Source organism: Cotesia typhae, unplaced genomic scaffold, assembly GCF_013202065.1.
Source record: "Cotesia typhae breed Kobodo isofemale line unplaced genomic scaffold, CoteBio_Ctyphae contig_4, whole genome shotgun sequence".
Taxonomy (NCBI): Eukaryota; Metazoa; Arthropoda; class Insecta; order Hymenoptera; family Braconidae; genus Cotesia; species Cotesia typhae.
This window is the reverse complement of record NW_027423748.1, coordinates 5,140,862-5,168,454: the sequence shown is the minus strand read 5'-3', so window position 1 is coordinate 5,168,454 and position 27,593 is coordinate 5,140,862. Positions and strand designations below refer to the sequence as shown.

General features: G+C 28.3%; 1 protein-coding gene across 4 annotated transcripts in view; it reads right to left on the bottom strand.

Moving 5' to 3' along the window:
• The window catches only part of Tei (irregular chiasm C-roughest protein teiresias), a 166,228-nt gene extending 147,968 nt beyond the window's left edge, over positions 1 to 18,260 (bottom strand). For 2 of the 4 annotated variants that reach the window (XM_074242512.1, XM_074242513.1), the window contains exon 1: positions 17,379 to 18,253. In XM_074242512.1, coding sequence (XP_074098613.1) covers positions 17,379 to 17,472 — 94 coding nt within the window. In that variant the 5' untranslated portion in view covers positions 17,473 to 18,253. Of the gene's footprint in view, positions 1 to 17,378 lie in introns of all 4 variants that reach the window. The other 2 variants (XR_012479155.1, XM_074242514.1) reach the window with 2 other exon arrangements.
• Between the last annotated feature and the right edge of the window lie 9,333 nt (positions 18,261 to 27,593).

The following is a 27,593-nucleotide window of genomic DNA, read 5'->3' as shown; positions in this document are numbered from 1 at the left end:
GATTTCTGGCAACCTATAGGCAATCTATACTTACCAAGCACTAGTATCGAAAAGTACCTTCTTTCTCTCTCTCTATCTGTCTTTATACTCCTACACAACTACTACAGTACGCTATAGATGAGTCGAATTATCTTTTAACCTTTTGTCGGTACTCAACCAATGAAGGGTTTATTGTTTGAAAAATAGTATAAAATTACATGAAATTAAAAAAAATATCCTATCAACGAAATAATTAAAAACTATTACTTAATATTATATCATAAGTACTGTATGTTTTGACATAATTCTTGTGCTTTTAAATTAAATAAACAGTAATTAAATATTTTTGACTGTTTTTCTCTCAAATCCAATTTCCGCCGTTCATATTCGGCTTCGCCTCAGCCAACAATTACATATGATCTGAGGTTTTTCTTATTTTCCTTCCCAAGGGGTGTAATATACTATTTCATCAAAGGAATTTCACCACTCTGTCGAAAAACTAGTAGATTGAAGAATATGATAAATCGAACAATTAAAAAAAAAAAAAGTAAAAATTATTTACCACATAATTTTCGAGATTAATTAAAATAAATTTCACTTTTAGAGGATTATTTTTAAGAGAGGAGGTACGAAAAACAGCCGCTAGTCACTGAAACAGTAGGGTGTGTGTATATGTATAGAGAATGTAGTAGTCGAAGAGTACAGTAACGTTAAAAGAATTTAACCTACAACCTTAGCTGTGTCGATACGTATAACATGGATAATGAGCCAAAATTTTTTGTCTGGACTGTCGCGGAGGTACTACCTTAAATTGCTCTAATACTCTTAGTCTTTTACCCGTAGTGAATTCGAAAAATTCTATGAGCAATGTAAAGAATAAAACCGATAGATGCAACTTTATACGTACGTATACTTATAGTAGTCGTGTTATTTGAATACAGTAGAATATCTTGCGTTTCCGCTCGGATTATGTTCCAAATTACATTGTCGAGTCGTAGTCTTTCATTGTACGTTAACAACTATCTATTCAATCATAAGGTCTCAAATTTTGTATGCAATACTTTTTAATTAATTCATTTACTAGGATAAAAGAAATTTCGTTGCCAACCTATTTATATATGCACTTACGCATTTTTAAAAAATAACATCGTTAGTGGAAAATCAGGATCGAAATATTAATTGATATCAAATATCAATAATATATTTATCGTTTATGGTTTGTATAACATAATAATTAATATGCAGTAATGTCAATAATTATAAAAATTAATATCCAATTACTAGTTTCAGTAATTTAATCAAAATGAGAAAAACTGCTTTGAGCTCCAGGAATTCTATTTTCTGTTAAAATATTTATAAGTTTGGATTAATTTAAAGTTTAATCCATCCGTAATTTGGTTTATTGAAAAAAATTTCAATTGAACGTAGTCGAAAAGAAAAATTACAGTAAACTTTAATTGGCTTCATTGAACTTTTTTATTATCGAACTTTACATTAATTAAAAGTAAAACAATTTTTATGAAAACCGACTTTTTCACTGCATTTTTGTTGAAATTCGTTCCATAAAATTAGTTGTATCTATGTAACATTCGTTTGAACATGAATTTCAACGCAAAATAGACTTACGACATTCTTAACTTTTCAAGTATAATGTATACTGACTTATAACTCTTAAAACTTTATAGTCAAGAATTCAAATTTCTTCAAAATTATGTTTTACCGACTTTTTTTCATTTCAACTACTGCTCCCATTCTCTTCAGTGCTTGAAGTTAAGAAACCTCCTCTTTGACATAGTATATTAAAACAATAATTGAGAATGGTATACATATCCACAAATAAAAATTCTGCCAGTCATAAGTGTTGAAACTAATGTTTTTTCACGACATTTAAGTGTAAATGTTATCGCACAAGTGCAATAGAAAATAGATAGAGAAAATTTTAGTTAAAAAAATCACTGGATTTTTGTAAAACGAGAGTAGAGCACTACCTCATCCGCTTCGCTTATGAGGCGTGCAATAGGTGGCAAAGCGGCATTCTTCTCCGAATAGTGTATTTAATTCTGGATTCAATTGGATCATTTTTATGGTTGTTATCACCTTATTAGGATCGTATGTTTTTAGCTTCTGATGTTAAGAAAAAATCGTAAAACTCATTCTAATATTTGACAGAACATATTTAATCAGTAAATACGATTATCAAGCACAATTTATTGCAAAATTAAAAAAATGTTATTTTTTTCAAGTACTAAGTGGTTAGCAACTCGCCTTAAGAAAAGTTGAGTCAAGAAAAGTTGCCTTGAAATTATGGAGCAAGTTTTTGATAGATAGAAAACAGCAGATGAGATAAAATATTAGCGCCTGGAGTTCAATAGAGACAAAAAAGTAATATGTTAATCAATTTTATCATAGGGTATTTTTATCAATTACGAGACAAGATATATGGCTAAACTTACATTTTTCGAAAAAATTACGTTACGTAAACCTCATAAAAATTGTTAATATTGCGACCAAACTTTAAAATTTTTCACTAACAGCAAGCTCTTAGATATAACCAAGAGTGTAATTTAGGACTCTTCAAGTTTACAATTAATTTCTTCGTACCTGCATTGTTATTATCGTCTACTATCTTCCAAACTGATTGATCAATTTCAATAAATCTTTCGACAATCGAAAGGGCTATGTAAGACACAAATATCTAAGTGCATAGTGAGATAAGACATCCAATTACAAAAAAAAAAAAAAAGTACGTTACCATAAGATGACAAAATGTATGAATCTGATAATTCCAATCAATTATAATCCGGAAGCATAATTAAAAAAAAATTGATTTATTTATTTACCAAAACAAAATTATGATTCTAAACTCATCGAATAAATGAATTATACAGTTATCAGGAGTAAATTTTTGTAATTTGACAAAGATTGTTTTTTTTAAATTAAATACTCTAAATCAAAAGAGTTTAAGCTTCACGTGATTTCTACTCTTAGCATAAAGTTTTAGGAAACTCTACTATAAATTTATCAATAAGTAAACCTACTCAGTATATCGTCAAATATAAATAATTATTATGCAAATTAAGGTTCTGAGTATATATTAGTCAAAAAGTAAGACATTTACTATACTTACTATCAATAAGTTACTAATTATAAAACTTTGGTATTAGCTCAAAGATAATAATTGATTTTATTGATTAAAAAATGATATCAATAATATTTAGTAGAATATATTTTTAATCCAAACGAAATGAGATGATGAAATCTCTTCTGAAAATTGAAACGAAAATATCTTGTAATTGAGGAACTGAGTTTCAAAAGGGTATCTTGTCATTTTTGATCAATCGAGACAAAAAACTGGTCATCTTCAATTATAAATATTTTTATTGAACTTTTTTAATTTAGATACAAAGTGCTATCAGTTATGAAGCTAAAATTCGATTTTTAGTCCGAAATCTTTATAATTATTGAAGTAATTAATATTAAAAAGTTCAAAAAACTGCTCTTGTAAAATATGAAGATACTTTTTTGAAAATCAGCTCCTCAATTATACAAATTAATTTAACATTTCGCAATGAGGAATGAAAACTATAAATATGATTTATGTTTTGATAATTGCTTGGTAATTATAATTATAAGTGTTTAAAAAATTTACATTAATTTATGTCATATGAAATTTAAAAATTCACAAACATCGTCTCGCAACCTATGACTAAAATAATATGACCAATATAATTTCCATAACTTATAATAAATACATAGAACGTTAAAAAAGTTTGTGAAGAAATAGCTAGAATAAGATCGTAAACTGGTTAAAGTGAAGGAACCAGAAAAATGTGTATTGACAAATGGCCATAGAAAACAAAAAAAAACTCCGAATAGTAAAGCAATAGAGAAAGAGAGAATAAGAAGAAAAATGTCATAGTATCAAAAAAGAAAAAAAAAGGAATAAAATAAAAAACGTAAACTTGCGTTTGTAGAAGGGGACATAATATAAGTGAAGAAGGAGAGTTGCCATCTTAGCCGTTTGCCCCTATGCGATGGTTCGTTCTTACGAACGAGTTCTCAATTCTTTCCTTTCTCTCTTCTCTAGCTCTCTTGCTCTTTCTCTCTATCGAGTATAAAGGTAAGGGAAAATATAAGAGTTTGAACCAGCAAGAATAAGCTTGCAGCGATACGTAGTGGGATCCTAGATCTTTACTCGGGTTCCGAAGAGTTAGGTGAGTTATCGCACCAACTATCTGCTCAACCGGTCGGATTTATTTCTAAAGCTACAATCTGCCGCAAAATAAAGTATTTTCAAAATATAACTAGGAGAAAAAGTAGTGAAGTAGACAAGTGATAGCGCCAATTCATCTTGTTGCGAAGACACACCAAAGATTTTTGTTACTCAATTCCTGAAGCTTGACATGTTCATTTCTGCTATTGAAAATAAAAAACCAATTTCATTTCATTTGTAAAGTTATAGAATAAAGTGTACTGAACTATAATCAATCTTCAATTATAGGATTGACCGTTTTAGTTGGAAAGTAGAGATGAATATCAGGTTAAAATGATATCTGTTGGGATAGTATTGGGAATCTGGGTATCGGACTAAATTTTTGCCACACTGAAATCGGATAAAATAAATTGAACGTTTTGTTTATGCAAATCTCTAGTTATATCGCTCAATAGACTGCAGTACTAAAATCTATCCGATTTATACAAAAAAAAAGAAATCAAACAAAAGCAATTTAATGATATTATATTTTAGAATATTCCGTTTTCTCGTTTTTTTTATTTTTTCGACGATTGAGTAAATAATTTATTTATATGGATTAGTAATACAAAAATTTATCATAAACGTTTGTAACCATGTTCAACTAACAAAAACAAAAAAAATTAACATTAAATAAAGAATACCAAAACACGAAAAATGCTATTTTCTTCCATGAGGAATTCCAATTTCTCATCTATGGAGAATTGTGTATTACTTAAAATAGTGATTATGTTAAAAGCATACTGCAAGAAAATTTCGAATTTTCGTAAGCTTATTAAGGATATTAATAGAAAACTACCATTAAAAATTATAGTTTATTAACATCACCAGATGTGAGATAATTTTGTGAATATTCAGATTTTTGTGAAATTCTGATATTTACCAGAATACTATATACTTATCGGCCTTCAAAATTTGGAAATTTCTAACCACTTCATCTGTTATGAATTATCAATAACCCAGTAAAGTAAATAACATAATTATATCTAAAAGCGAGGTAGCGATAGTTTGTATGATTTTTAGTGTTTTTTAACAAATTTTTTAATTTCTTCTTAATGAATATTGTGGAATTTTCAAATTTTGAAAAGTTATTAGTTTCGGTTTGATTTTCAGAAGTCGAGTATTATCAGAATTTAACGTTGTAAGATTTTCGAAACAATACACTGACTATTTTTGAAAAAATATTTGAATCATAATTTTTATAGTGACATATTATCTTAAATTAATTCACAAAATGTGCAAAATTATTTTTATAATTACGTTTAAATGATTTTGAAATAAAAAATTTGTTACATTTCCTATGGGATGTTTTGGTCTGCTCTGCTCCTGCCTAATATTAAAATCATTACTTATTTTGTTATTTAAATTAATGTGATGTTATAATGAGATTCGGTTAAATAAATAAATTAGGACTATCAAAATATATTATAAAATCAATTTTTATATTATATTTATAATCAACGTAGCAGGCAATGTTTTTTGGAAAAAATTTCACAAAGAATTTTGTTATTAAAAAAAAAATTTTTTTTTTTCATTTTCTACCACAAATGTCATAAATTCTCATACTTCAAAATGACTTATTTTTTTTTTTCATATTGCCTTTATATTTATTACTAATTTATTTGTAATGTAGACTGAAAGTCATTTTTTATCTTACTGATAATCATTTTGGTCGCACGTGATAATTAATTTTATTAGTTTGTCTTTAGTAAAAATCGAAGAATTTTGATTTACTCAGATCTTTAAAATAATTCAGTTTGTATATTGTTTGTAAAATTAGAAAAATTATTCCATACAAGCTGTTTTACACCAAAATGTTGATGTTAACAAATGAAAAAACGATAATCTCATTACAAGATAATACTATCAATCGTTTGGAAAGTAAAATTTTGTTGCATCAATATGCCATATGCTTAAATTACATAATGCGGGTAAATATTATTTATTAAACGATATGTTACATTCAATGGATTATAGCGAATGACGTAAGCTAATGATGACAACAAAATATTCCCGGACAAAACATTATTACTGTTATTAAATAAATTGTCAATATAATCGGATAAACTGATTTTTTGTATTATAAATGATATATTAATTTATTAACGAACAATAAATTCATAAACTGTATTTTGTTTGGAATTTACATAATAGCAGTCATGATAAACAACGTTAAACAAAGCTTATAAAACCTCAACCCTCTTTGTTTTATTAGTAAAATAATCAACATAACAAATCTTTTTGTGAACGCTTACATAAAGAGGAAAACTAATTCTTAATAAAATTATATTTTTAAAGTTTTATAAGTATTTCAGAATTCACTGTTCATTCGTCCAAAATTTACTGATCAATTTTGATTTATTATAGATATTTTAGTTTTGATCGAGAAAATCTGAAAAAACTTCCATATTTTTTAGTTTTTCTCCTAAAAATGTTTTTTTAATCAAGTTTTAATAAACTATTTTGGAAAGTATCAATAATATAGTATGATATGAACTTTTCTGATATTTCCAGCATAATGGAAACATGAGACGACTTTACTAACAAGTCAACAAGTCGATTTAATATGAAAAGATCGATTTTCAGGAAGCAACGAAGATGGTAAATTTTATTTTCTTTGAAATATAATCAATCAAGAAAATTTTCTGTATCCACATCATATTACACGAGAAAAATGATATCCAATACATGTAAAAATTGTGATTGAAACTTTGCAAAGTAAAGAAAATAAAAGAAAAAGTACCATCTTTATAATTGAAATACTTATTATTGGTTTCTTAGGAAAAAAGTCGAATTAATGAAGTTTTATAATTTTATTTTCGAAAAGAATTAAGGAAGAAAATCGTTCAATCATTAACCACATGACAGTAGAGAATTAGGAAGTCCTTCCTAACCGCATGGCGGATCAACATTGAGGGCAATAGTGAAAACGGAAAGATGGCCACTACGTTGTGGATCAGCTCGTAATTGATTGGACGCCGAAGGAGTAAACACTTCGCTATTGATCGATGAGTTAATCAGCCTCTCTCAACTTTACCAAGACTCCGAGAGTTCTCTAACCTCTTGTACTTCCCTTCTATCTGTAAACCAAAGACTCTTGTATCTAATACCATTGAGGATAATATCATTTCATTCCTTGTATAATTTTATGATCAAGAAAACCTATTGTCTTAAATACGTTGATTAGAAGCTCAATTAAATACAGCATAAATCTAACAAAGTTTCATTAAGTTTATGTTGAAAAGTTAAGGGCTTAGAAGAAGAAAAAGAAAACCCCATTGATCAAAAATTAATTTCTCCAAGTTTAAGTAATTTTAAGTGCCGATAAAATAGCACGTTTCTTTTACTCCTTTCACTTTAAGGTGATAAGAAACCACAGGACTTTTTCTATACCCCCAACTCTCACTGTATACTTCCACGAGGATTTTTCCAAAAGCTCGTTATCAAGAATTTCATTGTTCTTCTACCGCTACAGAAGAATAAGAGCCATTGCCAGCAGTGGCCTCTAAAAAGAAAAAAAAAAAAGAAAGTCCGTAATTGCGGCAAATCACTTCGAGTACTAGAAAAGAAGGGGGTTCGAAACAAGGTTAGTCATATATATATATATATTACATACCTATCCTTCAATGCACAATATTGCTCACCGCAAATCGCTCGACCCCGAGAACTTCAGAATTCATTCCACATAAAATTCTAAAGCATTTGTCCTGAATGTTTCATAAAACTTATCATTTATTGATCTATTATAACGTAAATGATTAAATATTTATAATTACTTCTTAAGCTGGTTATTTCTCACTACATGTACAATAAACTAATTTTTTAATTTAGAAAATAATGTTAATTAACTAATTAACTGTATTAACTATTATACTCTTTTTGAAGATTTAAATTATAAACAATATGAAATTTTCTTTAAAAATTATCACAAAAATTACGATAATTGTGAGATACACGATATGGCTCTACCATTTGTCTGTATCCGGAACAATTTCTAGAGTTTTTTTAACGAATTTTACTGAGTTTACTATAAAATAAACTACTTTTTTCTTAATTTTTATTTACAAAATAATAAAAGATTATGGGTTGCATCATACTCTACGATTACGCTAATTTTAACGGTACTTTTTGACGATAACTTGAAAAAATATACGCATGCCTGAATGTAGACTTGCATACATTTTTATGTTTATGATATATTTATAAATTGTATTTATTTTCAGCTAATTAGATTTTTAACAAGTTGGTTTGAGATATATTTCATGACTTTTCTATTACTAGGGATTTCTTCCCGGGTAACTTCTTATTAAGTCGTGATTTATTTAAATGCTTACTTTATCTCTAGCAACGATCATACAGATTTGAAGTTTAATTACTTGGAATTTATAATTGTAAATTAAAGAGAATCCAAACTAAGTGAAACTGCCAGAAAATCTAATCATCATTCTTAAATAAATAATAATAATAATAATAATAATCGTTGGTAATATAAAATTGCAATCTCTATCGCAATAAAGTTATATCTTATTGTACGCGATAAATAATCTCATTATCTAGAAATATATTCAATTATTGAAAAAAATTATTCTAAATCAATAAACAAAGATTTAATAAATATGATAAAAAAAATCAGTATATTACTATTTTTTTAACTTCCTGCTTTGAAAATTACTAATTTTAAAACGTAGAAAGTTATAAATTTCGGTCCGATATTGAGAATGCGAATTTTGATCAGATCTTCACATTTTGAGGTCCTTAGAAGCCATTGCGACTATATCCTGCTCGACGTCCGGCCGTGTGTGTGTGTATCTATGTGTGTAAATAAAATGTTGTCCTACGATATCTTTAGAACAAATCAAACGATCGAGATAAATGAAAGTGTCGAAAGTGTTCATTGAGATTTTGGCCTGATTAGATTTTAAAGTCAATCGGTAGAGCCGTTTCAAAGATATTAAAAATATAAAAATTCAAAAACAAGCTTTTTTTAAGTTTTTTCGAAATAACGTTAAAAATAATAAATATGATATCAATAAATGATATAAATCATCACACTAATTATTAATTCAGCGATATTTCGGTCATATATTTGACCTTCATGAGGCATCTATAAATAAATACAGCACATGTTAATTTACTAGTACATAACCAAGATATGACTATTTACAGACTATAAAAATATTTGATTAATCAACTGCAACATTCAGATATACTTTTTTTTTAACCTAAAACAATACGTCGAATGCCGTCAAGTAAGTCGAAATCGAATAACGCGTTCGAAAGTTATAGCTATTTGAAAATTTCTAATAATTGTTGTTTTGATATAACTTTTGAATTTTGAAGCTTGGAGATCTCAAAAATCGATCAATAGAACGTGGAGATCTAATGAGAAATTAATTTTCGGAAATCAGATTAAAACCAATAACTACCCAATTTTTTAAAATGAGTGACTTTCATAGCGAAAAGTTTGAAAATGATGGCCATTGATGAAAGTGTACTTTTCAACGAAAAATAAACAAGCCTGGAATCAAAAATCACGTAACCGAGAAAAAAGATATAATATTTTGCTTTTTCTTAAATAAAACATTTAGTCAACATTAAGTGACAGCTTTCTGAATTAATAAAATATACTTTAATCGTTTTACGTTAGTTTGTCTATCGTAGTGGTTTACTAATACCATAAATTTCATACAATATGATACTTTATCGATAAACTTTATTATTCCATTATATAAATATACTGATAGTTATTTAATTCATTCATAGATTAGATTTGAATTCATTAAAAGAGACATATATTGTGAACTTAAAATAACACCTGCACGCTAAACTATTCGAGTCTCTTCTTCTCTACTTTAGCTTGCCCACTCAACTTCTAAGTTCTCTCTGGGGTTATTTAGCCTCTCTTGCTTCTCAATGACTACTTTATTTTTATATACTGCTATGCGCGGGTACTCAACGCTTTTGCTACAAAATAAAGTTATTAGAGGCTTCCCCTAAGTCGGTTCGTGTCAAAGTCTAGCAATTGAGTTAAACGAGTAAATTCATCAGTAATTAAAATCTAAAAGATTTCACAGCGAGCATATTTTTATACTGATAAAAAAATTAACTTCAAGAAAAAAACTCTCGAACAAAAAATATTTTGAAGTTTTATCATCTTAAATCACTAAGAAATCCACTTCGTTTTATACTTTGGTCTTACAATCAAACTTGAAGTAATAACGACATTTTTTTTTAACAAAAACCTATTTATTGGAAATAATACATCTAATAGCTTTAGTTTTACACATTCAATCATGATTTTTTACTGTCAATTAAAAGACTTGATATTTTTTTATTTTTTTATATTTGGAAAATTTTTTTCCATCATAGAGAAAGTAGAGAAAATTTAATCATTTTTAATTTTGACAGCATTCTTAAAATTACCTTAATATAAACAAGATAAAATTTTAGATGAAAAAAAATTGGTTATTGAAAACATTTCCTTCACTCAATTTTAAAATTTAATTACAATCAACCTCTCTATAAAATGTATCACTTATAATTGAAATCCATTATTTCTAACAGAAAATATTTTTTAAAAAATTAGGGAAACGGTTGACCCTAAAGGCCATCCATGCAACTTCCCGTTTATTCCATACCTCAATGCTTAAAATTGCACTTCCGACGTATTTGAGCTTTTCAAGCGAATAAATATAATTTATGTTATTTCAAGCTCTCCGAGCTCAAAGAGTTAATCGTTCTATGCTTTTAAACTTTTTAAGCTCAAAAGCTGATAAAAGTTTAATAAAACACGACTCTTTAAATTATCAAACTGCAATTACTTTTGAATAAATAAACCGATTTTCACGCGGTTGGTAGCATTTGACAGTTTTACGAATCCTGTGATTTAGTTTCAAACATAAATTGATCGCACTTAATATTTCGGAGTAATTCGAAAAAATTACTTTTTTCGATTTTTTTTTTTATCACGATAACTCACGAATGAATCAACAAATTTTGACCAGCCTGGCGGCGATCGATCGTTAGAGCCGTTTAAAAGTTATTCCAAAAAAACCTCTTTTAAAAAAAATTTTTTTGTAGTTTTATTTAAAAATTTTAAAAATTTATTAGTCCAAATCGGTTTAAGTTATGTTAAAAATGTAAGTTTGTCCAAGCCCTTTCGAATTGCGCCAACCGCGATCAAATTAGTCAAGCCATTCAAAAGTTATGAGAAGTTTACATACATCCACATACACACACGCTATCTTGAAAGTCGTCAGGGAAGCTTCCTAGGACCTTAAAACGTCGAGGTCTGATGAAAATTCGATTTTCTAAAAACGGGGTAAAACCAATAACTTCCCGATTTTCAAAAATTTTCAATTTTTCTAGCGAAAAGTTAAAATAATAGAAAAAAGTACGTAACATATAAATAGGAAGATAGATTTTTGGTAACAATTTTTGCAGCAACAATGAAAGTTAATACACTATTAAAAATTGTAAGTGATGGAATTAATCGATCAAACAGTATTTAAATAAAAAAATTTTTTCTCAAACACAATTGATTAAAATTAATATACACGAAATTGGAATTTTGCTTTTGCAATTTGTAAATCATAATACTAATTGAATTCAGCAATTAAGTTTAATTGTAATAATTATCAGTTGAATAATGATTACTAATTTCACATGATTATTACCCGAGTCGAAATTAAAAAAGTGATTTGAGCCTCATGAGCCTCCTTTCTTTTGTTTTTGGGTTTGCATTGAAATTTAAAACTGTATTTTTACCCTCATCGGCCTAAAAATAGGCTGTGGAGGTCGAAATTACAGTTTTAAACGGTATTTTGAGCCTAAAGAGCCTCCATCGGGGGTCGTAGGTTGATTTCATCTTTTTATTTTTTACAACATAGAATTTTTTCATAATAGAAAAAATTTTTTAAGTAAAAAATTGGACTTAGAAAACTATTAACTTTTATCTGTGCAAAAAAATTTTTTTAGTGCAGAGTTGAAATAAAAATTATGACTATTGTAATTAACGTTGCAATAATTTAGCAATCATCCATAAAATATACGGACGATAATAAGCAATAACATCTCAACTTATATTTTTTCTAACGTTTATCGTTAGAATATTCGGTTTAATATATGGGGCAGAGCATTTCATGCCAAATCGACCACTTTTGACCCCGTCAATTTTCGATTTTTCTGAAATTTTTGTATCTTTCTCTACCCTACAAAAAACACTTTTTAGAGATTTTTCAAATTTTTTTACCCAACCAAAAAAAAAAAAATTACGAGTTATTTAAAAAAAACTAGCTTTTTTTTGTTAAACAGCCTTAACTTTTTGGAAAATTGACTTATTGGGATGTTTTTTTTTTTATTTTTTTTTTACAATGTCCTTTTTAGAAAAAAAAGTCAGAACAATAATTCGAATTCATATTCAACATTTTTTTAAACTTGTAAAGGAAAACGAAAATTTGAGGATGATGCTCATTTTTGATTATCGATTTATTTTTTTTTTAAATCAGTATTTTCCGCGAATTTCTTGAAATTTTCAGTGGCATTTTTTATTCTCTATATTTTCTGTTTTAGAAATGAAAAAAAAAATTTTTTTCCTCCAATGTTTGTTTTTCGTTATGCCACTCTGAAAATTTTTCAGCAGATTTAGAAAACTTCAAAATCCGAGAAAAAAAAATAAAAAAAAATTCAAAATGACAATCATCGATAAGATTGGATTATTTTCTTGTATTTTTTTTTCGAAAACTATTATCTAATTGTGAGAGAATACTCAAATTATCCTGAATTTAGGATATGTAAATTACTTAAACGTGTAAAAAATAAAATCATATTCCATTCACAAGTCTACTGTTTATAAATCATTCAACAAAAATGTTTTTAGCTGTGTAAATGAAAATAAATTCAATCAAATTTTGTTTGAAATTAATTGCCTCAAAATTTTTGAGAGTTCATGCATTGCTCCAAAATGGATCGAACAACAATTTAATTGTTTTGTTTTTGCATGTAGTTTTGGAAAAAAAATACAAAAAAAAAAATTCCATGGTTTTTTTGATTTTTGATCTGACTTTATTGAAAAAATAATTAAATCTCTTGAATGATTATTATTTTTAATTTTTGTTTTTATTTTTTTTCTCGGATTTTGAAGTTTTTTCAATCTGCTGAAAAATTTTCAGGAGAAATAAACATTTAAAAAAAAATTTTTTTTTTTCATTTCTAAAAAAATAGAAAGAAAAAAATGCCACTGAAAATTTCAGGAGATTCGCAGAAAATACTAAAGTATTTTATAAAAAAAAAAAAATCGAAAATCAAAAATGGCAATCATCCCGAAACTTTTGTTTTCTTCCAAAAATTAAAAAAAAACGTTGAATATGAATCCACATTATTATTTTCATTTTTTTCTCGAAAGTACATTTAAAAACAAGAATTTTCAAAAAAACAAAACATCCCAGTAAGCCAATTTTCAAAAAAGTTATGGTTATTTACCCAAAAAAAAAAAAAGATATTTTTTTTAAATAACTCATAACTTTTTTTTTTTCGTTGGGTAAGAAAATTCGAAAAAATTCTAACAATTGTTTTCAATAGGGTAGAGAAAGATAAAAAAATCGTCACCATATAGATTTAGTTTATAACAATGATAAGATGTGAATTAGCTCATTGGTCGTACGGTGTAAGGGTTAGTTATCGATCTGGCAAGCGCGCGTCTCAGGTTCGAATCTCGGTTAGAACAGATTTTCAATTTATTTCTATAGTTAGCAAATGTTAAGTCGAAATTAAGAATCACACGTTATTGAACTTGCGATAGCTGTACATCAACAATAAAATATAGATATGACACTGTCAAAATCCTTCTTTTATCATTTTTTATCAAATGGCATATGAGCTGGACATAGCATGCCTCTAACGGCAGCCATTTTTATCTGGATCCATTCCTCTTTCCTTTCTTTCTCCTCGTCTACATTATATTAACAAATAAGAATCTTTTGTACGGTAGAGATGTAGGCTCAGTAGGCTCAATTTACGGCCTAACTTTGGTGAAAGCGGACAAAAATACCACTTGTAGGCTGAAATTATGGTTCTGATATACGCATCATCGTAGTCGAAAAAATCTAAAACCATAATTTCAACCTATAACTCCTCCGGTAGGTTGTGGAGGCTCAAAATATGTTTTTAATTTTAACTCGGGTGCAGAAAGGTAATTTGTAGAACAAAGTATATAAATAGTACCCAATATTGAATAAAGTTTTCAGTAAACGTGCGCTATTTTATTAATATTTATTTATAAATATTTTATTTTCAATTTAATATGAATCCATCTATTTCTTGTTCCTGTGGTATACACTGCACAATTTTACGATTCATCAACGTTCAATTTACTTCAAGCGGATAACATCAAAATTTCATTTGCTCGATCAAATACCTGGCGATGATTAGTTTCGTAAATAAAAAAAAAAAAAAAAAAAAATCTATAAGGCACCCGTAATCCAAACTTTTTTCCATTTTAAATTATTTTTAATACACAATTAAATAGACAATAACATGATAAATAATTTTATGCGATAAATATTTATGAGTTGATTTAAAACAGTTGAAAAATTGAAACGTTTATAAATTTGTATTTGTATATTATAAAGTGAAATATATGTTTAGTAATTTATATAATGCAGGTAAACTAATGGCTGAGAGGTGTATTTAGTCGGTGGGATGCAATATCAGAGGACGTGAACGCACAATTGTTTAACCGCGTCACCGTACACATCACAGGATGCATACAGGTCAACGTTATTACGCATACAAGCATGCAACATTCTACGATTAAACGGTAATTCGTAGTGCGTGACAGAGAATAGTTGAAGCGGTTTGGGCTTTCGCGTAGTTCGTTATAAAAAAGTAAAGAGGCACGATCAACTAGTATGGCATAGGTAGTATATACAACTAAATAAACGTTTAAAATCCTCATCCTCTACTCGTACCCCACTGTTAGTGGAGTATCACTACCACAAATTCAGTCATCACTATAACTATTGCTCATGGCGATTGAACGAGTTCATCCAGGCGTAAATGTAACGATAGTGTCCGAAACGACCGGTCATCGATTCTTATACCACCCAGACCCATTACATCAACTGTCTGCTATTCAATGTTTTTCACATATAGCAGTGAAAACGAAAAAAATTTCTTTTGCAATGCTATTCACGTTATATCTCTAGACACATAAAAATTTTCTTCATTTATCTGTCTATTTACTTGGAAAAAATTTATGTATACATGCATTGTTTGTTTGCTCATTTTATGGTTGATTTAGTACAAATATAAAACAAAATAGCGCAACACTTTCTGTGTAAATTCAAGAGGTAAATCTTATATGTATTGTTGAATGTATGAACTCAAGTTCACCTCGCTTGCTTTATATATGCTCATGCCCTCTGACAAGTTTTCACATTAATCCCAACTCATCTAAGTTATTCAACTGTATCACTGAACTGATGTTTCAAACAGTCAATTGCACGTAAACTAGAGAGCAGTAATAAAACGAAAAAAGACGAATAGAACCATTTTAAAAGTTTTATGACAAATTATTTGAATGCTAAAATTTTAAAGACTGTAAGTCTCATAAAAATAGTAACCACATTTCATAAAACTTTGCGTATGCATATTTTATTGCCATTTTTATTTAAGCAATCAATTTGGATACTTTTTACCAAAAACTTTTGTTTTATTCCGAAACTACTCTACCGCCAAAAGTTTATTCTTTTTTTTCTTTTTTTCTTTTTTTATTATTTTATTAAATCAAATATTCAATTATAATCATTCACAGCTTTATAATTAATGCAATAAAATAATATCACATTTGGAGAGAATAAATACATTTCCACGAATAATTATCGTGTGATTCTCGATCAGTGGAATTGTGAATGACATATCGTTCATTCCCACAACAAACATTATTCAGACTCAGTGAGCAAGAATAAACTGCCGGGTGAGAGATAAGCGGACGTCAGTATTATACATATTCCTTTTGATAATAATATGCACATTTAGAATGTATAAATGCCTATACAATTTAACTTTATTATTTTATTTGATCTTTTATAATAATAAAAATAATAATTTTAATAGAAAAGTGATTCGGTAAACTAATCATCAACTCTCCGAAATAATTATAAGCTTTAATAATTCAGTATTTATCAAGATAAAGTTAAAATTTTTATCATAAATATAATAGTTTTCTGAAGCTTGTGTATTAAAAAAGAAGAAGAAAAGCAAGAGATTAATATTCATAAAAATTAATTTTAAACCACTCTTGAGTTCTTGCTGAAAAGTAAGACGTGCAAAAAAAAGTAAACTCTCATTGTTTCAAAAAAAAAAAAAAAAGGACGGGAAGTATGTTTGAGAGAAGAAAGAAATAAAATCCTGTATGTATTTGCGGAAAAAAAAACTAAATTCAAAAGTATAATAGTGAAGATAATTATCATGATGATAACAATGAATACTTTTTAAAGTACATAAAGAAGCAAGTAGTAGAGTCGAGGAGGCGATAATACTGTCTGGCATGAAAAGACGAAAGGTAGAGGGAGGAAATAAAAAAAAAGACCGGGGGTTTTTAATAATAACAAAAGAGAATCCATGGCAGTTTCTTTGGGCACACAGTAGCGATTATAGCTGGCACGTTCTTTGAACGTATTTACCGAAGCGTTTTCAGATATACTGTACCGTCACACCCTACCGTTCTCAGAAATGCAAAGAATCGTCCGTAGTACATACTGCCATCGTTTCTCCTCCAAGATTCAGGATTCATGATCCAGGATCCAGGACTTTACACGGCACTACTAAACTATTTTAAAAGACCATTTTGGCGCTTTCTCTCGCTTGTTTACCATCAACAACAAATATCTTCTTTTTTGTTTATTTTTTCAACAGACATTCAATGATTTAACAAACTAAAAAACTCGAAGATTTATGTCTACCGCAAAGTAATAAGTTGTACTCAGGTTCATGTTTTTATATAGATTTTAGCTTATATTTATATTTTGTTTTTTAGATTACACCAAGAAATATGGGTTAATTTAGCTTCAAGACGATGCATACAAACTTGTCTAAGATATAAACCATAAATAATAGTGTGACAGATGGGCAAAGATAGTAGACTTACGCGTCGCGCCGGATATCTGTAGCAGCAAGAAGATCGAGAGAAGTGCGCCCACGAGGGTTGTGGTCAGGAAGAACGAGCTTGAGCCGCACCCCATCACGGCATCACTACCAACTTCCACCGCTTTGCAGTAGTTTCCTCGTTCCACTAAGTTGACCAAACTCCTTACTGTTTTCCAGTTTAATGACAAATGGATAATACCATTAGTACCCACCGGGTTACAATCATTCACCACATTTCCCTAAGCTTATCCGCATCCGTAAGATGTATGCATTTTGGTGTCAAAAAACAACCGAGATTATTTTCACTTTTTATTTAACACTTTTTGTTTCTTAATTTCCTATTTTATTTTATCAAATTAATTTTCTTCACCGCAAATGAATGTAATGTAAAAACCTGATGTTTCAAAGTGCTTTGTTTCAAAAAAAGAACTAAAGCTAAAAATGTGTGGTTAATTAAAATTTACTATGGTTTGTTATGTTAATTAATTATTTAAATTATTGAACATTTTAATTGATTAAAATTTCAGATACATGCAAAAAAAACAATGAGGTAAAAAATAATTACTTATTACGAATAAAAGAATAATTTATATATATACAAACAATGACTACGATTCACCAGGACTTGAAACATTACAATGAGTAAACGGCACACGAAAAAAACATGTTACTTTTCCAACCATATGGCATCACTAATAAATAACAATTATTCAAAAAAAATATACATATAATATAATTTCTTACTCGAGAAAATAATTATTAGAATATTTTTATCACACAATTCTTCCCTTTGATTTTTCAAAAACGCTTATAAAGTATCGAGATGAGTAAAAAAAAAAAACAGCTGTGAAAAATAAATATCCGCGTGTTAACGGTACGAGCTACACGAATGTCGACTCCGAGTCGGTTTCAGAAACTGAATCGAGCTCTGACGGACTTTCGAGGGCTACCACGAGCCACCACCATCATCACTACTACTACTTCTACAACTACCTACTATACAACAACCCCTCATGATACTACCCCTTTTCCCTTTCCCCGGATCCCCTTACCCCCCTACACTTTTGCCTTATTTCGCGATCTCCGCACACCTCACTCCGACACCCCTCGCCGGTCTAGGTCCTGCGCACCCACAATTCGCTTTGATATCCAACTCACAGTCACGCGCAGTGTGCTTTATTCAAAAAGCATTCTTACTATGTCAGTTATTTAATAACCTTTATTAATATTAAAAAAATCAAGATTTAAGAAATACTATCATTATTATTATTAAGTAAATATTGTACTACGTAATGTGTACCGCAATGTATGATACTATATATATTTTCTCACAATAGAGCTATTGACCAATTGAATCACTTAAAATCGCTGTAAGACCCTTGATCATAATATCAATCAAGACAATTAATGTAATTTGTTTAATCAACTCTCTACAATAACATTTTTTCTTCCATCAAAGTCTATTGGTACTTAACTAAATCTATCTCGTCTTGAATTTCTTGAATGATTGTCTGTTGTACTCAACGGAAAAATTAATCAAACTTTTCAAACTTTTCAAACTTCCTTAATATTTTCTTGATTTGAGAAAATTTACGCTTGACTCAAGACTTTCTTTCTTTCTGTGTAGATTTTAAAAAATCTAAAAAATTTATTTTTATTCATGTTTTTATTTTGAGACTCAAAAATTTTATTTTGAACTTCTCGCTAAGAAAATCGAAGATTTTCAAAGATCAGAAAGTTATTGTTTTCACACCATTTTGCAAAATTTGAAGTTTTATCAGATCTTGACGTTTTAAGGTCACAGGAAGCTACCCTGACTACCCCCGCGATGTTGTCACTATGTATGTAAGTGTATAAATCTGCCGAACCGGCTGATTTTGAGAAATTTCAAGAAAACTAAGAAAAAAAATTTTTTTCAAATGCAGTTTTTTTGGAATAACATTTAAATGGCTCTACCGATCAATTTCAAAAACTAATCAGTTTTCAAAATAAAAAAAAAAAAAACGTCGATCACTGCCAAACCGATCAAAATCGATCAATTCGTTCGAGAGATATCATGAACGAAAGAAAACCAAAAAAAGTGTTTTTTTGGAATTACTCCGAAATTTATAGTTTCATCAATTCAAACTTAACAATTCTTCGTGGGGGTGAAAAAACTGCATCGAATGCCGCCAACCGCGTGAAAATCAGTTGATTTATTCAAAAGTTATTGCGATTTGAAAATTCAAAAAACAGTGTTCTATGAAACTTTTGTCAGACTTTTGAGATCGAGTAGCTTAAAAATATAGAAAAGCTGTCTCTTTGAGCTTGGAGAGCTCAAAATAACACATAAATTGTAGTATTGAGCTTGAAGAGCTCAAAAAAATCATTAGTGCAATTTTAAGCGCCTAGGTATGGAATTAGCAGGAAGTTGATATTATAAATATATTAATTTTTGAGTAGGTCAAATCTCAACGAAGCTGGTTTCTCGAACTAGCTTGGGATTCGAACCCACGCCTGGCCGGTGAGTTAGTTTGAGTGCTCTATAGGCCGTGCGCCTTTGACCACCCAGCTAATGTCGCCGGTTTTAGATAGATAATTAGGATTTATTCGATCTTGGAGCTTTAATTCCCTCAGGATCCTGACCATCAAGATACAATTTTTTACAGTGATTCGGAGATAAACATAATTTTTAATATAAAGAATATTTTGACAACTGATATTAATATTAATGTTAATGTTGACAGTCATATCCGAATGCCTACACACCAAAGTTCAAATCGACCCATCAGAAAGCCTAAACAACATCAATAAAATAAACAAATTATTAAATCAACTAAAGTCATTAAAAATCTTTAATAAAATATAATGCAACACTCTATAGCCATCAATATGTAATACTAAAATATATATTGTAATATACTGAAGTCGCTCATGATCATGTAGTTAATGCGATTTGTAAATTAAAAAAAAAATGTTGACAGTGACATAGAGTAATATAAAGTAAGTGAATAGCAATTGAGCTTATTTTACAAATGGAATAATCTATGATTTTAGAATCCTCCAAATTTAGGGTTAGCAATAAGTCCTTAAACATAGAAACCGACTCAAATGAATTAATGCGATTGTGTATATAGGGTAGAAGTACCGTTTTTGGCCACCTTAGCACCGTTTTTAGACAATTATAATTTAAATCAATCTATAAAAAATTATAATATTATAACCATATTTTTATTGAGTTATAAAAAATTTATTTCTATCGTTTATTTGAACAATAAATGGCTATCAACGGTACAGTAGCCACAAACTTCAACGGTTAAATTTTCACTGAAAATAAGTGAATTTCCACTAATTTATGTTGAAGAGAAGAAAACTTTTGATTGAAATTTAAAGTTAACATAAATTAATTCATTAAAGATCAGTTGATGAATTAGAAAAAAAAATTGAAAAGAATATATGTTCGAGAGAACATTGTAGATTGGTTTTATGGAACATACGTTAATTACGAAAATATTACGGACGAGAAAATGACATGAAAATGTAGGTTGAAATCACATGATGAAAAGGTACATTCGAAACCATTGACTCGCCTGTGGCCGGATCTACACTCCCGTTCCCGTGATGGACCACGCAACTTTCATCCGCCCGTAAATCAAGCAAAGAGGATGCGCAAGTAGTAATAGTAAGGCATACTACCCCAACTGGTACATTTACTCTAACGGTTGTCATGGTAACAGACGCATCATTCCCACTACTATTCTATGCGTATGTGTTACATACAAACTACGTGTGTTCATTCCAAACGATTCCCCTTGCGGTTAGATATCTCTACATTTATATGTAAGCATTTGCAAACTCAATATTACCAAGTTTTAAAATGCAGATGTATTGCGTTATTATTCCTTTTAAAAATATTTGACATTGAGAATCAAATATATTTTTTTTTTATTTATATTGCTTTTCGTCAACTATTTTTTATACTGTAAATTTTATTTTTAATTTTTTTTACTCGATTACTTTATTTTAATGTTTATATATACATATATATATGCAAAAATGTCGAAGAGAGAAAATTCACTAGAGTAGTACGTTTCCGCGGGAAACGCTTTCATTTTGGTTCGACGACAAGAGATACCTAGAAACAGGATCGCCTTGCATCGACGCTTCCGATTCTCATAAGATTCACGTCGAGTGTACAGAGTAGGAGTATATAGCTCTCATTCGCTACAGGAAACTTTATATAAAATTCACAATAAAATATCCACAATAAAATAGCGCGTGGATTATTTTATTTTTATGTAGATAAATATATATGATGATTTTTTTACAATAAAACTTCAAAAAGCTATTTTTTGTGATTTCTCATTATTATAGTGTTTCATGATATTTTTTACTTTGCTTAATATAATTTTGAATATTAATTGAATTTATTAGAATTTAATATTGAACAACGTGAATATTAGCTTTCAGCAGTTCATAAAGCAGCATATTAAATTATTTCCTAGTCTCGCTTTACCGATATTATTTTATCTTAATTAATCAAAGCCTTTCAACGGATTAGATATAAATATCCATAAATAATTGATATCATGATTTAAATTATACATAATAACGGAATATACACGAAAAAGAAAAATGTAAAAATTACATTACAAATAGTAATAAGGGTAATTATGCAAAAGTGGGGTTCCACCTATTTTTAAATATAAAAAATCGAAAAATTGATCTTTTTGAATATTTTCAACTTCCCGCTAAGAAAATATATATTTTTATTTAGTGAATAGTTACTTGATACATTTTATTATATTAATCAAATTTATGTCATTTTAATTTATACAAATCATTTATCTTGTAATATTATCTTCTGATAGTAGAAAGAGTTATAAAAAATAAGGCAATACGAAAAAAATTAAGTTTAAAAATTTTGCAGTTACTGTATTTTAAAATTGGGCAGTCGATTTACTTTTCTCATAAACTTGAGGGATAAGAATCATTTATAATATTGTTATTAAAATCATGGATTACATAAAATCTACCTTTCATCTTGGCAGGTGCCGAATAGTCTTTTTTCCGTGTAATTGTAAAAAACAATAATTTTATAACGAAATTGAATGCTTTTTTTCGATTTCATTCTGTGTTGAATCGTTCAAAAAGAGTGAATTTATGTTAAATTGCATTACTTTTTTTTTCAACTGCAATAATGTCTAATTATTGAATCAACCAGTGAATGAGATTTTCACTGTAGTGTAGGGAAATTTTTATTTTATTTTCACGAACTTTTAGTGTAAAATATCTATGCTAAATTTTTCTTTTAGTAGGTATTAAAAAAAATTCAAATTATGAGAAAAATTTTTTTCACTGTAGAAAATTAAAAAAAAAATTTTTCGAAAATAAAACAATTCTGGATAAAATTTAAAATCTCAAAAAAATTTTTGGTATGATATAAAATAAAGAAAAAATTTTAAAAAATTCACATTTTGACAGAAATTCAAAAAGTTTATATTAATTTAAAATTAACAATTTCTAAAGAAGCACTTTAAAACAATCAACAACTATGTATTTTTTTTTCTATTCAATAAAATAATTCACTCCGCGGGTCAAATCTACTAATATAAATTAAATCTATCTCAAATCGAATTTCACTGCCAGAGGAGGTAAATAAATTGAAATTCATTCTTTTCGCACTCACTTCATTGCATATTTCATCATTGAGGTATTAAGTTTTCTTTTTATTTTTTATACGCCAATCTTTATTTAAAAACTCTCCTAGTCCAGAGACACGGTAATGTCATGCGCTAATCACATGTCCACACTAAAATGTTAAAACTTTAGATGGTACTTTTTTTTTCTTTTCTATCTTAAAATCCAAAGGGGAAAAAATTCTAAATGAATTACAAGCTTAGATCATCCAAAAATTCAATTTTCGATTTAAATAACAAGGGAATTTTGTTTGTTGTTTTTAACTCGATTTTTCAATATTAAAAAATTTTTATTTAAAACATTCAGCAACAATTATTGTAAGGAATTTAATTTTTTATAAAATATGTTCGCGAGCTTAAGCTTCACGACCAATAGTTTTAAAATGAAAAAGCTTGAAAGATCAAATTTAACAAAAACTGATAATTCCCAATAATTTTGAATTATGAATTCATCGATTTTACAGATAAAATAAACTAATAATTTATTCCATAGAGCCCTTGAATTATTCATTTAATAAAGTAGTTATTTATTTACAGCAATTAAATGTATATGTATGTATGTTACCGTGTTTCCAATCCCATTTTCCACTGCAATTGACGTTGCTGTTGATTTCTTTTATTTTCAAAGCATAAGCTCAACTTATGTTTTCGCATCCATGCTTTAGATTGTCACTGATCATAGATTCATATAGATTAGCCTTTATTATTTAGATCTTTGAGGGGGGATTTTGTTTCATTAATTCTTACAGATTACTTAGCACAAGAAAATAATATGCATATTATACGGAAAATAGTATATTACGTACCTAGGTTGACAAACATGTGATCTGAGGCTTTCTTATTTACTGGCCAAGGTCAGTATACTATTTTTCTGTTCGACAGAACCAGAAAACGGCAACTTCGTCTAGCGCAGCAGCCTGAAAGTTGGCGCTTTCTGGCTAGAGGACAGAAAAAGTATATATTCTAGAATTGGAGTTTCACGAGGAAACCAATAAAATTTCATCGTAAAATCACATAAAATAGGCCGAATTAAAAAAAAGGTTTTTTTTTAATTAAAAAAAAATTAAAAGCGATTGTTCGCAAATCTTTAAACCAGCGCGGACTTTTGCAGAATTAGTTAAAGTTGTATTTGAGTAAAAAAAAAAAAAAAATAAAAGGCGTTGGACTTCGAAAAAATGACGGTTATTAGGAAAAAACCGAAATATTTCATAGATCCGAGCTCCTAAATTTTTTTTCTAAGAACTACATTAAAAAACCAAAATTTTTTGATAAACGTAAATTTTGGTAAACTGAATAGAATCTGTGGGTTAATTGAGACATCAACCGAGCTACTACATCGGTCATCTCTGAATATCAAAATATTATTAACCATTTTCGGAGTTAATCCTCGTCCTGATTAAAAATATCGATTGAAAAGTATTGACTCTATATCATCGTAAATCTATATGCTCATTCTATATAGATATACAGTTTGCATTGAGTTAATTCTTTTCAACACTTTTCAATCAATATTTTATACCAAGTTGCTTGACTTGCTCTAAGACCAGTACTTACTATTTAATCCTATTACTTGTCCTTTGTAAAAATCCCTTCTAAAATCTTCAAGAATAAACTGGCGTTCTAAGTATTGGTTTAAGAGTCTTCTGCCATTAAAACTAAAAAATTGAATGTATCTGGTTCCAAAACAATTATACAAGCATTATCTTGGATTTAAAAACAGTTAAAATAACATGTTTAGTACCTTGACACCTGAAAAATGCGTGTCTTAAATTTTTTATTTTGACTTGCACCAACCATAAAGATTAAAACTTTAAGTCGAGCTGAAATTCGAGACTACAAAATTTACACGTGTTCCCTAGTAAACGTATGCGTGTCAGCTACGAGGGATGACACTTGGAACTGTAATTACTATGGGCTATTATAAATACAACACCAAGAAAATAAATTCCACTATTAATATGTGTTATAGTAAAAAGTTATTCGCATGTAAAGTAAAAATTAACAAAAAAATTTCACAGTGCAGCAATTTTCATTCCTCATCTTCCAGCTGTAGAAATGATAACATAAAAGAAGACGAACGGGTTGAAGATATTCCTAAGCTATCACCAATTTTTTCATTTTTTAAAGATCTAAAAAAGTGTACTAATATTGAAAGAAAAGAATACAAACGGGCTGATGAGAGTGATTTCAAAGATGTAGAATCTGAAGGGTCTTACTCTGAGGTACCCATATCGAATAAAAATTGTCCGAAAAATGTTCGAAGCTTATATATATAATGTTCCCTGTTCAAAAATATTGATTGAAAATAATTAAAAATGATGAAATTTGAATTCTTTTCAATAATTTCAATTCTTTTGTTTATACATATAGATGTAGAGTTTGCATGAAGTGACCGCTTCTCAATTCTTTTCAATCAATATTTTCAACCAGGATTATAACATCAAAAAGTAATACAATTCATAACATTTTAATAACATTCAATACGAAAATTAAGAATTTCCAAACAATTTAGTTATTTTCTTTATCTAATTTTCTACCTCAGTCCGTAACAAACTACTAAAAAATAAGTATAATCGTTCAGTTTTTAATAATTTTTTAGAACATTAAAATGATCTCGAAATATATCTTTGAAGAAATTTTTTTAAACAATTTTTCAACAGATTTGTGATTTTATTCAATACTTATTTTTAATCAATTTTATACGATACTTTTTAATCAATTTGTCACGGATTGAGGTAAAAAATTAGTTAAAAAAAGTAACAAAATTATCTGAAAATTCTTTAAATCTATCGATAAATGCAGACTATGCATGTTTCAAGGGATTCCTGATTTTCTTATTGAATATAATAAAAATGTACAAAATTGTGTAAATCGTTGATGTTAAAAGCTTCAGACATTTTTCGAATGATTTTTTTACACCAGGTATAACATCTGCAATCAAATCAACTGAAAAAAACTTTGAAAAATTCTCCAATATTGTCAAAGAAATCCTCAAAAAACAATTGTGCAAGCGGCATTTAGATTACGCTTCCTTATTCTAACTGACTTTCGATATCGAATTCCAGGAGGACGAGGACTACCATGAGATCATTAAAAATTCCATTCGGTAGCCGAAATAGAAGTAGATTGCTCGTCGTTCTTCGCCTATAGAGATGATTAACTGTACCAAAACTAGTAGTCATAGTTATTTTTTATTGAATTGAATTAAATTCAATAAGTTTCTGATTTGTCCTTGTGCCTAAGGAAATGTTGTTGAAATAGTTGGAATGGTCCTTGTGCCTAAAGGTTTATTTTTGCATAATATATTATTTTATTTCTAATTTTGTTTCTTCCAATTATTCAATTTTTAGAAAGTGAAACAAAAAAAAGCAAACACATAATTATGTTATACATAATACATACGCGAAATCAGAATCAAAAGGGTCAGAATCTTTTTCTGATCCTTTTGATTTCGATTTCGCGTAACTATGACACCCAATAGTAGTTTAACATACACTTTTTATCATCATTGTTTAAAAATTTTCAACTTTTAAGCAGTAAAAAGTGAAATCTTGGGATACTCTGTTTTTCTCGAATTTTTTTTTAAATGATGATGAAACGATAATGGCATATGATATCATAACAATAAAGCCTGTCAAATTATTCACTTTTTTGCATAAACTGTCTATTTTTCAGTTTGGGATTCTAGAAACTATTCGAAGTAAAAAAATTTGGCAACCATCGAACCTTTTTTATTCAGTCTGAAACTTTTACTCTCTAACTTGTAGCCTGGGAAAATAAAAAATAAAAAAAAAAAATAAAGCTAATAAGACTAAGCAAATCAGAAACACTTAGAAAATACATAATAGCAATTTTTTGAAGAAAAAACTACATTATCATTATAAAACAATGTTTTAGATTCATGAATTAACCAGTTCGCATTTTCAAAACATATTTTCTATGCAAAAAAGTGTATATTTGAAATACGTGTCTCATACAGATTGTACGTGATGAAATTTTATTTTATTTTTAAGATAATTTAATAATTTTTCATATTTTGCTGAACAAACTCAATTGTTTGATGAATATTAATGCATTAAGTATACTTGGTTGTTGTTAAAAAAATTTTTTAAGCAAAAAAAATAAATTGTGTAATTGATTTTTAAAAGAAAAAAAAATAATTAAGTAATTTCTCATAGAGTATTTTCTATTTTTTTTTTTAATTATAAGCGCCCGTTTTTCTTGTCACATGCGCACGCAGTCTAAAAATATCTAGCTTAATTAAGTGGCGCCATAGTTTTCACATAAGAGAAATAAGAAAAGTTCTTTTGTTTTTGTCCAGTGTATCATAGTAAATATTTTTAAATTAATTAAAAAAAAAAAAAAAACTACGTAAACTAGGCTACTGATATGAAATACGGCATCAGTTTATCGAATTCTGGAACTAATAAAAGAAGCCCAGTCTCGATACATCAATTTTTTCGGGAGTTATCGGGTTTACATACAAAGTCAGCGCACAGACATCCGGACGTCCACATAAAATTTTTTTCGAAACGTTT